At 44.5% G+C, this 13685-nt stretch overlaps 1 protein-coding gene across 1 annotated transcript; it reads left to right on the top strand.

Annotated features, from left to right (window-relative positions):
* CSUI_003310 (calcium-translocating p-type pmca-type protein) lies at window positions 1-13421 on the top strand (the record flags this gene model as incomplete). Its single annotated transcript, XM_068063508.1, has 10 exons — window positions 1-916; window positions 1262-1552; window positions 4341-4432; window positions 5249-5381; window positions 6008-6925; window positions 7610-7691; window positions 8989-9805; window positions 10463-10723; window positions 11881-12497; window positions 13283-13421. Coding segments are annotated over exons 1-10 (3996 nt in total), but the record flags the coding sequence as incomplete, so codon positions are not given.
* Between the last annotated feature and the right edge of the window lie 264 nt (window positions 13422-13685).

Genomic DNA, 13685 nt, shown 5'->3' with positions numbered 1-13685 from the left:
GCAGGCGTAATTTGCCAGGGCTGAAGCCTGGACACTTTGGAGGTCAGGACGCTTCGGTACGTAGCCAAGGCTGGCACTAGTGGCAGAGTGTTGCCCGCTGCCACTTTTCCGACTTCCGTCACCCAGGCGGAGGTTGAGCTGTGCCCGTGGTGAAGTCGTCGTCGCCCCCGCGGCTCTCCACGCTCGGTTGTTCTCGGGAGTGACACGATGAACTGAGGTCCCGTCTATGCACTCTGTAGCTTCCTTCGACGCCTTTGGTGCTGCAGCCCCATGGAACGCGGTGACCTCGGCGGCGGTCAGAAGGATGACCCTTCTGAAGCCGGGCCAGCGCCGGATAGAGGGGCGGAAAAAGCCGGTCATAAAGCAGTGGCTGACAGCAGTTTTCCTCGAGTTCTTGCCGCAGTGAGGAGGGCCACCGGGGGCGCAGTCCGGCCACCGTCTTCGCAGGAAGATTCCGAGGACTTCAAACCCTCGCATGCGGCGGACAAGATAGTTCCCTCGCCTGCTCCTGAAACAGATAGTCAAGCTCTTTCTGTGAGCGAAGAAGCCAGAGAGGGGAGCGGATCGCAATGGCACCCGACAGAGTTACCAAGCAGTTCGACGCCTTCAGGAGAAGGGAACCTTCCTGTTGGGGCTACGGGTGGCTCTGACGGGGAGAAGTCAGCGCCAAACAGTCGTCCAGTGACAGATTATTTATCCCGGCCGGAGTGTTCATCGGACACTAAGCAAATGCAGAACTTGGGCACTAGGACATCGGGCGGTTCTGAGATTGAGCTCCAAGACCGGACTGGAAACTCGGGCGGCGACAGTGACAAAGCCCGGAGAGTTTCTCATGTGTCAGTTGACTTGCGAAACTCTTTGCCCCATCGGGAGTCACCTACAAAACCCTTTGACTTCACTCCTCAGTCACTCTACTGTAAGCTCTTCATGCCATGTATTGGCAGTGTGACCGTGTACACAGCTTTCCTTGATGCTTTTCAGGTGTTGCTGAAGAAGACAAGTTTCGATACTGTTTATGTGTAAAGGAGTTGGACTTTCAAGGGTCCGTCGTGTTACGACAAGAAGAGCTGCCGCTTTCGAGGACAGTCGGAATAATCCCGACGATCACGTCTCGGTTTCAATGAGTGACATACTTACAGTGTCAGCAGTACTTACAGGCTTGCTACTGACCCAATACAGACATGTTCCCCTACGTACTTTAGTGAAAGAAGAAACAGGCATTTCTTTGTTCCTATAATACCTGTGGTGATTCTCTTTTCAGCTCTCGTCCGTAGTTATATAACGCGGACTCAATATGAAGAAATCACATTACTTCAATCATACGGAGGGGCAGAAGCTCTTGAGACTGGGCTCGTCACACATTTCCAGCATGGTTTGGATATCTCAGAAGATCTTCTGAAGAAACAGGGCATTGGATCTCCTCGTTCTGATGCTCTCAAACCGTCGTCGCCTCGAGGAGGAGGAGCTCCTGAATTGGACGAGGTACAGGATCTCCTAATGAAGCGCAGACGTGTATTCGGGGTCAATGTTCTCCCTCAGCGAAAGCCAACCCGTAAGCTCTTCTTGAAGAAAAGCAGATCTATATCAGATCGTCTCCTCGTTTCTTTTTGACACGGAAAAAGCTCAGTCACTTCCTATACTTGTTATCTGCCATAAATATTCATGAAGCCACCACTTCCTGTGTGTACAGTCTTCCTTGATCGTCCATCCAGTCGAATCATAGCATCTAGACGTCGAAGTTCTTCTCACCCTGGCTACTCTATTGATAAGCTCTCATTTCTTCGTTTCTTTCTATGTACTTGATCTTTGCGACTGGGTACCGTGATCAATGCCTATCCCCCCCCTCTCGATACGTGTCATGGTCATCCGGAAGCGACACCCCCGCCACTCACTCCATGCATCCCAGCCCTTCATCCGAATGAAGGAAGAGGAAAAAAGGAAGAAAGACGGATTTTTTTTTCACAAGAACAAACGAAGAAAAGTTCATTTGGGGGACAGGTGAATACCCCTGGCGAAAGTGCGGGAAGAACGAGAGGAAAGCGCAAGCTCACGTGGCGTCTTCTTCTTCCTCCACGACCAACCCGAAAGGTCGGAGAAATCAATCTAGCTCAAACCGAAAGCCCGATCTTGATGGTGTTGCATCAAGTGTATGACACTTCTACTCTTGAAAAGACTTTTGATCAGAGAAGAAGACTTTTCTCTTCCCCCCAGGCATGACTGAATGACAGGTGCTCTTCGCAGCTGTTTTGGTTTCTCCCAGTTGTTTCTCCAGCGGTTTGGGGCAGTCCTTTCTCTCACCTGCTTCTCTAAAATCGACGAAGAAGTCATCAAAAAAGTCACTCTTGTCTCTACTTCTGCTAATGGCCAAGAAAGATCTTGTCTTCATTCTACTTCAGATTTAGCAAATCTTTCGACACGAAGGTCGTGAGGTGTATGATGCTTACGAAGGTGATCAATAGGGATGAAGAGTGAATGAAACAAGGAACCTGTGTGTAAGAACATGAAGAAGAAGAAGAACAGCAATTCACACACCTCTTTCCTTCAATCAGTTAGTCAGTCTCACCTGGAGAATGTTTTGACGACCGAAAGGAGTTGCTACCTCTTGTACTTCCCCTCTCTTCTTTTCTATTCAAACGAAGAGAAGAAAGGAATCACGCCGGAATGGTACTCTTAATTCGACGCGCCTTTTATGGATGCTGATGAGGAAGATGGTGAAGATGAAGAATAAAATATCTTTCTTTCTCCATCTATCTCTCTTCAAGAGCACACCCTCACTAACGAGAGATAGAAAATCTCACCGAGAAAGAAAACACAACTCGTACGTACACACAAAAGGATACAGGTACATGGACATCCATCATCCATGTATTCTTTCTTCAACACTTTCCTAAACTGCTTCCTTTCCGACCATACGACGCCACCTACCTCCAATCCCTGCTTTGTAGACATGACTTTCTTTCTCTTTCGTGCTTCCATCTCCTCTTCTTCTTGAGCTTTCTAAGGACGAGGAGAAGGAAAGAGAAGAGTCGCTCCATCTTTCTCTCCCGCATCGTAGGTGTGTTTAGAGACATATCCGGTGAATACACCGGTTGAAGTGTCTATAGATAGGTAGATACCTTAACAATGAAACTGGATGTAAACTCAAGAATGAACTCTGAAAAAGAAAGAAAAGAGAAGAATAACCTTCAAGTGATAGAAATCATAAGACGATTCTTCACAAACAAGGACGTACCCAAAGAAGGTCCCAAAATACGTCAAGAATGAAAACAGACTGGATCCCTTTCTGCGTGTTTGACTAAGACGTTCTTCTCGTCTTTACGTGCAGCTACAGACAGAACGGTCTATCTCCCCTTCTTTCTCTCTTTCTTTCTTTCTTTCAAACTACTCGCGGTCATAATCTTTCTCTATCCTTTACACACGATATCTGCACATCTCCAAAGAGATAGAGGGAAAAGAACTCACACAAAGAGTTGTGAGAATCTGTTAAGTGGCGTCTCTTCTTTTTCTTTTTACGGGGCAGCCACCGAAGTACTCCTGTCGAGTACGCAGAAGTTTTCTTTCTTTACTTAAACAGTGAAGAATTCCCTACACCTCACCAACAGATGTGACCTTCTTCTCCTCCTCCTCTCCTATTCTATTCTACTTTTTATCGAACATGAAAGCCTGTCGACCCGAGATCCCCCACTTCAAGTTTACCCCGTCCTTCACTAACTCTCTTCTTCTTCTCCTTCGTCTTCCTCCTCTTTTGAAGCGCTTACGGGCCATGTCTTGCCAAACAGAAAAGAAGAAGTTATCATTCCCATGAAAAGAAAGGACGAGAGAAAGCAAGGACAAGAGAAAATTCAGCTTTGATGAAGGAAGGCACCATCCATATGCAGGGAGAGGGAGAACAATCAAGCAGATCTTTTCTATTACAGCCCTCTCTCTCCTCATTCTCTTCTTCTTTCTTAACCCTCTTTCATGCTCCGCATGCGTTTCCTCTCTTTCCATAGATCAATCAGCTTCTGTACATTTCACCTTTTCTCCGTCGGGACGGGTAACCCACTTTCTATGCTTAACTCCACTACGACGCTTACCGGTCAGATTCTTCTTCAATTCGATCAAGCTTCTCCCAGACACGAAGCAGAAGAAGAAGGATCTTTCCTCGCCTGCCGTCATGGTTCTCTCCTTGCCTTCTCTTACACAAATACAGCAACCTAGCTCCCTCCTGACCTTTGTGTTTCTACGTCTTCATGTATCTACGTAGTCTAATTGCACCTCATGTGTTCTCTTCTTTCTATCTGTCTTTCTTCTTCTTTCATTCGCTCTTTCTCTTTCTTTCTTCGTTTCTCTTCTCTCAGCCTTTTGGAGGCTTTGCTGGGATGCAGCGTCTGACTTTACTCTAAGAATTCTCACGTTATGCGGCCTCATCTCTATGGTTCTCGGCGTCACTGTAAGGACAAGCAACATACACTGATAAGTCACATATCTATCTATCTATCTGTCTATCTATCTAGATCTTCATATACATCGGTGTATCTACTCTCTCTCATCTCCATACATAGGTATAGCTGTACATAGAGATAGCTAGTCACCGCAACATGCTTCCCTTCTGTGACAGTATCATGAACGCTTCATCTGTTCTTTTTTCTTGCTCTGGTCGTAGAAAGTTTATCTTTCAATCTATGTACATCTATCTCTCTCCATCTCTATCATCTATCTCCATTCATCTCTCTCTCTATGTATGTAGGTATACGTGGAAGACACTGCAGTTCCTCTGCTGCTTTTCTTGTACATACACCCGAGGTCGCTATACGTAGCTAACCTACCTCCATCACATCTTTTTTGACCCTCCATCTCACTCTATTTCTATTAACGTGTTTCTTCTTCCTCTTTTCTCCTTTCCTTCTCCCCGTGACTCTCCGACAAGGCGTTTCTTCTGTAATCTGTACGTGAGCGTAGAAAGCACTTATTTTTTCTCTACAGAAGAGAGTTAACACTTCACTTCTCTTTGTTTCGTAAATCTCTCACGGTAGAACCATCGCGTTGTCAAACACTTCGAGATCGATCTACACCGACCTCCTGTCTCTTCTCTCCTATTCTCCAGTACGTGTAGAGAGAAAGAAGAGCGTGTTGTATACTTATACGTCTGCTCGAGGAAAGGTAGTCTTTCCTTCCTTCGTTCATTCATCTATTCTGTTTCTCTTTGTGTGTGGTGCTGTGGTATGGTGACGGTGATGCTTTCGGGTGTACATACACCTCGCTACAGCTCGGAGATCAACCTGAGGTGGAGTGGATCGAAGGATTTGCTATATGGGTGGCAGTTCTTGTAGTTATAGCTGTCACAGCTACCAATGATTGGGTCAAAGAAAAGCAATTCCGAAAGCTCGGAAGAGTTAAAGGTCAGTCTAAACAATAAGTAAACATCTCCTTTATACATCTTGGCTTCTCTCTTCTCTCTCTTTTCTTCCTCGGACTCAGCCTTTACGTCGGAACGTCTTCTCTATACATCTTTTCTCTTCTCTCTCTTATTCCTCTTCCTTAGTTTGCACGTTCGTCTTAAGGCATATTCTCCTTCGTATCTCTTTTCCTTTTATCCTGCATAGACGGAGGCTAGTCTATCTCTAAACTGGTACGCAATCCAAGCAGAATCCTTGTAGACAACCTTCTCTATATGGGGTATGGATGACCATGTAGGTAAGAAGCGACACGATAGACAAGATTAGATAACTCACTCCTTCTTCCAAGTTCCCAACTCCCGTCATATATGTAGCTACATCTACGTACATACATCTATCTATACATATATATATATATATATGTATGTGTAACTCTAAAGCATGTACAGACGTTGCATGCGGTTTTTTTCTTTTCTTCTTTCCCTTGGTGTTGCTTTTTCACTCGTAACCTTCCTTCACTGCTCCCTCTCCTTCTGAACTCTATCCCCCCTCCTTTTCTTCTTCTTCTTCTTTTCCGGATGTCTTCTCCTCTTTTCCCTTTGGCTTTCTTCTCCGTCCTTTCTTTCCAGATAAGAAGCTGTGCCGTGTGATTCGTGGAGGTCAAGAGCATCAGACGTTCGTCACGACGTTAATGGTCGGAGATGTCATAAGACTTGAAGCAGGTGACGAGGTGCCTGCCGATGGAATTCTTGTAGCGGGGACGGATATTCGGGCTGACGAGTCAGCTTTAACAGGGGAATCTGAGCCCATTAGTAAAGCGCCTTTCTCTGAGTGTTGGCAAGACGTGTTGCAACTTCGGAAAGAGCGAAAACAACGTGGAGAAGAAGAAGAAGAAGGAGGGAAAGAAGAAGGGGGAGAGTCCAAGAGATCGAGACCTTCAGATCCCCTTGGGACTGTGAAGAAGCCCTCTTCGGCTTCTTCTTTGACTCTTGGAGGTGGGGAGAAACGTAGGCTTTCTTCTTCGTTTCAAAATTTCTTTCAGAAAAAGGTCCCTTCTCCGATTGTCGAAGAAGGAGAACAAGGAGATAACAGACATGAGGACGATGAACGTCTAGGAGGAAGAAGGAGCCATCGTGTACATACAGAGCCCTTACCCTCCTTTCTCATCCAAGATCTCAAAGACCATCAAGAGAAAGAGGAAAGGGAGAAGAAGACGAAAGAACACCAGAGACTGCATGCACCCGACAAGACGTCGGCTATCCAACAAGCAGGGACTTCAAGTGAAGGACTAAATGCAAAAAGAGACGACAGTAGAGAAGGCGACGGCTCGTCGAAAGGCAAACGTATTCTTAGCAAAGGAACGGATGACAGTTCTCAACTACCTGCTATAGATCACCATTTGATCCCTTCTCCTGTGCTCCTAGCTGGCACGGCTATCATAGGAGGGAGCGGACGGGCGGTCGTGGTAGGGGTAGGCATTCATTCACAGCAGGGAGAAATGTATCAGCAACTCACTGCCTTCGATGCGCAGCCTACACCTCTACAAAGTAAGCCTTCTCTCATGGAGAAAATACACTAACAGAGAGAGAGAGAGATAAAGAGAGACATAGGCGATTGATACATTTCTCTTTGCTCCTCCCTTTGACGTCTCCATTTCTTCTTTTTCTTCTTCTTTAAGACTCCTCCATGTACACAGAGATGGACGAAGGATATAGAGACACTCGAAGAAGGGAGACTTCTTCCTTCTCTAGTCTTTATGGAGAATAGATATGTATGTATTTAAAGGGACATGTGTACGAAGGTGTATGTATTTATGACTACATATCTCTGTATGTCTACGCTTTCATGCCTGTCTCTCTGTGTGTATGTATGCATTCTCGTTGTAAGCTGTTTCTCTTTTTCTGTATGGGAGGGAGTAGAAGGAGGTTATCTCCCTACCAGATCGCTTAGCCGTCACCTCAGCTATAGATAGGCGGAGTGAAGGAGTCTACCCTTTTCATACACCCGAGAGACATTTCTTCTTGGTAGCACCTGCAGGGCTATTCTTATTACTATTTCGGAGACTAGATGCTTCCCTAGAAAGAGCAACAAGACAAGCAGCAACTAGAGAAGACTGACGGAGGTTAGACTGGCGACTCCTCAGCTATGAATTTCCTTCTCTTTTAAAGAATAGAAACAAGAGGTGGGGGTGATAGCTTTCTTTCCTTCTTCTTGTTCTTTTTTTCGTGTAGATAAACTGAATGCTTTAGCGAGGGATATAGGACGGATCGGTTTCCTTGCTGCCTGCTTAACTCTTCTGGTTCTCTTCGTTCAGTAAGCCTGCAAATGAAGAAGAGAAACAGAAAGAAAGAAAGAAAGGCAGAAAGGTCTGTATAGAAAAAGGAGTGAGAGAGAAGTATGGGGGTAGCTGTTTGTTTGACTCATCATAAGAGCAGAAGCAAGGGGTGAAGAGAGGCACATGGCTTGTTGGCATGTACTTATGTATAAATGTAGATAGCTAGATAGATAGGGAGTCCAAAGGGAGACAGGTATTCCTGTATAGGTATATATATATATATTGCTAGCTAGATAGATAGATCTATAGTCAAATTGATGGATCGATTGAAGATAAACAAATCTTTCAAAGATAGCTAGAAGAAACGGTGTTATCATATATCTACTGAAGACACGCTGCGGCTTATTATGGGCGAGAGTTTATCTCGTTCGTTTGCCTGTCCTTTTTTCCTTCTCATTTTTTCTCTTTCTAACACCACGTACGATGGCTGCAATAGAGCAACGCGAATAAAGCCCTTCTTCTTCTTCTTATATTCAGCCTTCCCGCTTAGTTAAAGTATCGTATGGTTCCTAAAGGGACAGTCAATGCATGCGAGAGCTCCTTGCGAAACAACGACAGCAGCTGAACTCGCCCTATGTCTGAGGCGCTCTCTACTCCCATCAACATCTACGGTCTGTCTCTTATAGAAATATGTATGTATCTCTTCAATGCGTAGGTCTGTAAACTTCGGTGGAGATAGGATTATATACTTGTACGTGGCTATACATGGATAGACGAGATCAGGTTGAAAGGCCACGTGAAAGAAGTCAGTCTTGTTTTCTTCTAGAAAAGATACACAGAATCTGTCTTCTTTCTCATACATCACTAAGCATTTGCCTTCCTAGACACCCTAGCTGTAGACAAATGCTATATCAAGAGTGTGTCTACTGGGATACTGCATAACATACACATCCTCTTCCTCTCCCCAGCCAGCCACCCTTGACTAGGTTTGCCGCCCCGGGGATACACATCCTATTCATGCATCGACCTAGTCATCCGTATATATACACATATATATACACATATACATATGTATATACATACAAATGGTCCGTAACGATTTTCTATCCTGTCGTGGTTTCTTATCATCCTTTTTCTTTCTCTCTCTCTCCTTCTTTCCCCCCTCACTTTCCCAGCTCTATTTCATTTTCTTCTCATTTGTTTCTTTTCTGCCTCTTCTGCCTCTTCTTCTTTTTCCTATCTCCCTTCAACCTTTTCATCTTCTTTCACCTTCCTGTCTATTCCTTTCTTCTTCGTCGTTTTCTTCTCTCTCTTCCTCTGCATGCATGCATGCAGATTTTGGATTCTATACTCTCTCACTCCCGAGAAAGAACGCCCGTCAGCAGCAGGTATAGGACGCGAGCATGTTAACTTTCTCGTTACAGCGATAACGATTGTAGTTGTCGCGGTGCCTGAGGGCTTACCGTTAGCTGTGACGATCTCTCTAGCTTATTCTATAGGGAGAATGCTTAAAGATCAAAACTATGTTAGGCGCTTAGCTGCATGCGAAACGATGGGGAATGCGAATGAAATCTGCAGCGATAAAACAGGGACTTTAACAAAGAATATGATGAGCGTAGAAGTTGTATGGAACGGCAAAGATTTCGCCAATAGAGATGACGATCTATGGTGGGCCTGGAGATCTACGGCTCTTCTTCAAAAATCGGAAAAAAGAAGAGACAGAGAAAGAAACGAAGGAGAAGTAAGAGACAACCGGGGATATCTATCTCCCCCCTCGTCCATACAGAAACCCCCTACGTCTTTTGCACAGACGCCGTCGCCTTCAAAGCGACTTTTCCTTCTCACGGGAAAAAGCAGTCAGAAAGGAGGTGGTAGTCCGTCTAGCAGTCCTAATAGTATCAATAGAAGCCTCCCGAAGAATTTTCATCTAGAGAATGAAGAAAGAAGAGGCCAAGAAAAAGAAGAAAGAGAGATTGGAGACAGGAAAGACCAACATGAACATGCACTTGAAGGAAGTGGAGAAGGAGCAGGAGGAGCAAAAGGAGTCACGTTGATAGGGGGAGACGACAAAATGATGTGCAAAGGAAGAAATGTTGTATGGCAAAATCTTCATCCAGAATATGGAACGAAGTTCCCAAGGAAGTACTTCCAGGTACATGCAGAAAATCAACACCATGATCTTCAGGTGTACATACACCCCACATTCATACAGTAACGGTACAGGGAGTTACATATATGATATTTGAAAGTTCTATTGGCTCCGCACCTTTTGTCTTTGTCATGAGTTCTCGTGCTGACCATCTAGATCTCGTGAATACATATCTGTAAGGAGATATATATAGTTATCGAATGAATGGATTCCTGAAGATTCATTCTTTCCCCTCTTGTGGACTCTCCTCTCGTGAAGAGAAGTATGCAGTCGTCTTCTTCTGTGGTTAAATGAATGAAGTAGGGCCATTCCCTCCTATAGACGAAAGCCAAGACTGGACTATCGTCGCTTATAAAGGTCCACTTCGTATATCTCTCGAGCGCTGTTAAAGCATATGCATGCACCTCAAACAAGACAGGCGTCTACCAGCTCTTTCAACTTTCTCCTGTACCTCATTTCTTCTTGATATCTAAATCATTGCCTCTTCTCTCTTCTCTCAAATCTTTCTCTCTCATCTCTTTTTTGTTCTCTAGTGTCGTTCTTTCGTATCTCTTTCTCGTCTCTTTCTTTCCTTCTTTCTTTGTTTCTTTCTTTCTTTCTTTCTTGTGCCTTTCTTTCTTTCTTTCTTGTGCCTTTCTTTCTTTCTTTCTTGGTTTACAGATCTTGATGGAGAATATAGCATTGAACAGTACAAGTGTGTTGGAGAGACAGGAGATAGACACACTAGGGGACTGCTCCTCTCCTCGTACTCGGAGCCGTCTCATCTCCATGGCAAGCGGCCATGGACACGCCCCGCAGACAAAGAAGGAGACAGTCAAGCAGGTTGGATCTCCTACTGAATGTGCTCTTCTCGAATTCGCTGGAGACATGGGCTATGACTATCAACGGATCAGAAATGAAAAGCTCCTTGAAGAAACAGATGTAAGTCGCTAGAAGGAGTCAAACTCCTTATCCTAAGGGAAGATACATGCAAGCATACAAAGATAGATAGACAAATCGATTCAGATGTAAATGATGTGTAATTCTCTCGGGAGAAATGTATCAAGAGGGAGATTGCTTGGAGGGTGTCTCAAAGAAGAAGAAGGAAAGAAGGCAGGCAGGAGAAATATGAACTAGGGATAATCTTCGCGAAGGGTGATCTCTCTGCGCGGGAAACCTACAAGCACGTAGACAGTATAGACATATAGATAGATATCTATGAGGTCTACGTATATAGACATATATACTGTGTACATGTATATACATCTATTTCCATACAGACATTTTATGTGGACCGGACGGCTTCACATTTTATTTCAGCCTTTTGCTTCTACATATATATCTATATATACCTGTATACAGGATTCACATGTGTCTGTAAGTATGTAAGGCCCACATGTAGATGTGTGTGTATTTCTAGATAAGATACCGTGCTACTGAGTGGAGGCGAGTATGGGGGGCTATCGCCCACGTTGTGAACCTAGGAATGATTGCCGTCATATGTTGTAGAGGAAGGAAGATAATAGACATGATCATGGAAAGAGGTGTAGATAAAGGTCTCCTCTATCGTTCAAGGTTTCCTTTCGTATACTTTCCATGAAGTCTTGTATATGAGTATCTTCAACAAGATTCGATTGCATGTCTCTCCGGAGAACCTGTGTGTATTTGGAAAGGGACAGGCCACAACTCACCCCCTCTTTTCTTCTCACTTGTAGATCTGTGTACCTTTTTAACGCGTTGTAGATTCGCATTCTCATACATATATATTCATGTGTTGACCTTCACGTATCTCTATATGCAGGGCTTCTTTCCAAAGTATGAGAAGGGGGTATAGAGAAGATACCTAGACCCACACTTTCAAACACGCAGATCTCTGGAACTGCCAGTCATGTCAAACATACGTCTTGATGCATGCCAAATACACATATACATACATATCCATATATACATACCCCCAGCATGTGTATATATCTATGTCTATATGCAGGTAGCTTTGCGTCTTGCCATATGGACGCAGTTGGGGAGCAATTGATCGTGTCTTTTTCATGGTTTCTCTGTATCTAAGAGCTCTTTTTCTCTTTCTTGTTTCCGTGTATTAGATCATTCACAGAGAGCCTTTTACGAGCGATCGAAAGATCATGACGACGGTCATCAATGCCTGGGAAGAAGACGGATATGCCGCAGAGGCAGGAGGCGCTCATCACCCCCCTCCACACTCTCGCGATGGTTCTTCTTCTTCTTCGTCTTTCTCTCCTTCTTCTTTCTCTTCTCCACCTCACAGAAATCCCTCCTCTTCTTCTCCTCCTCCCCCGCCTCAAGCTTCTTCTCCCCCTCTGGCGACAACACCTGGAAGTCCGATGATCACTCATAGAGTCCTTGTGAAAGGAGCTGCAGAGACCGTTTTGAAGCTCTGTACACATACCATTGTCTCGATTCCTATGAATGAGGAGGAAGATGAAGAAGAGGGAGAACAAGGAGGAGAGAGATTTCCGCAGAGGAGATCTTATGTCGTACCCTTAGATCCAGAGAGAGCAAGAGAGATTGAGAGAACAGTGATACAAAGGATGGCTGGAGAAGCGTTAAGAACGATCTGTCTGGCGTATAAAGACATCCATACAACACAGGATGATAAGTCATGGCTTGAACCCTCTACAGACTTCAAGCCTTTCAAGAAGATGGAGGAGGGACTCACATGTCTTGCTATTGTTGGCATTCGGTAACACCCCTCCTCTCTCCTCTCTCTCTCTCTCTTTCTATCTCTCGTCCTCTTCACTCCATGTGTCTTCACGATGATATGAGGTGCTCGACACACTCCAACCCTGCATGCAATGCATATATATATATATATATGTGTATATAATTGAATCATATGTGTATGGAGGATGGAGTGGCTTTGAGGGCATTTCATCTGTAGAGAGGGGAGAGAAGGATCTCTTAGTTTCAAATTGTTCACGGTGTTTCTCCCGGGATGAGTGTTTCGGCAAAGAAAGTGTAATTTGTTTCAAATCTATCCTGCAGCTCCCTTCGTCCTAGGTAGAGAGCCTTCTACAGATACAGTCTTTTTTCTGCAAGGAGAGCACAACAGAGCTAGAGAAAGATACGGGATGGAAGACTAGACACATACAGAAATCGAGATCTATATATATATGTATATCAAGTGTCTATACATGTGTGGTATGATTGTGCTCTTGGGAAGTGCATACGTCTAAAGGAGAGAGAAGGCAAGCCCTATGTCTTTCCTTTGCTTTTCATCTGCCTTTGACTCTTTTTTCTTCTTCTCCTTCTTGTTTTACTTCTTCTTTTCTTTCTTAAAGCATGCTCCTTCCTCGATAGAGAAATCTCGATAATGCTTTCTCGGTTTGTCTCTTCCTTTTCTTCTTCTTTCTTCTTCACGTCCTTCCCCTGTCTTTCTCCATCGTCTCTATTCAGCGCGAGCCCGCGTGCATGCAATCATAGAGAGGTCATTTCTTCTTCTTTTCTGTTCTTCTCTTTTCTTCGAAGTGATCCGCTGAGAGATGAAGTGCCAGCAGCCGTCCGAGCCTGTCAGAAGGCTGGTATAAAAGTTCGAATGGTCACGGGAGATAACCTCGAGACAGCTAAGCAGATAGCTATCAAATGCAATATCTATCATCCTGAAAGTAGTAAGTTCATCTTCTTCTTCTTCTCCTCCTCCTTTGTCGTATCCACCGTCTTCTTCTTCTTTTCTGTGATTTTCTTTGTTTGCTTGGCGATCTGCTTCTTTCTGCTTGTCTTCTCTTCGGCCATACCTTCTTCTCCTTTCATTGCGGTATGTCTCTATGTGTATATCCTGCGCGTATATCTTCAGGTGCGTGTACACACGTGCGAATATGTAGCTATAGATTCAGATAGATAGAAGTAGATGTATGAAGTCACATATCTGTAT

The sequence above is a fragment of the Cystoisospora suis genome (genome assembly GCF_002600585.1).
Source record: "Cystoisospora suis strain Wien I chromosome Unknown contig_1449, whole genome shotgun sequence".
NCBI lineage: Eukaryota > Apicomplexa > Conoidasida > Eucoccidiorida > Sarcocystidae > Cystoisospora > Cystoisospora suis.
The sequence above is the reverse complement of the archived record's forward strand: the minus strand, read 5'-3'. Positions and strand labels throughout refer to the sequence as shown.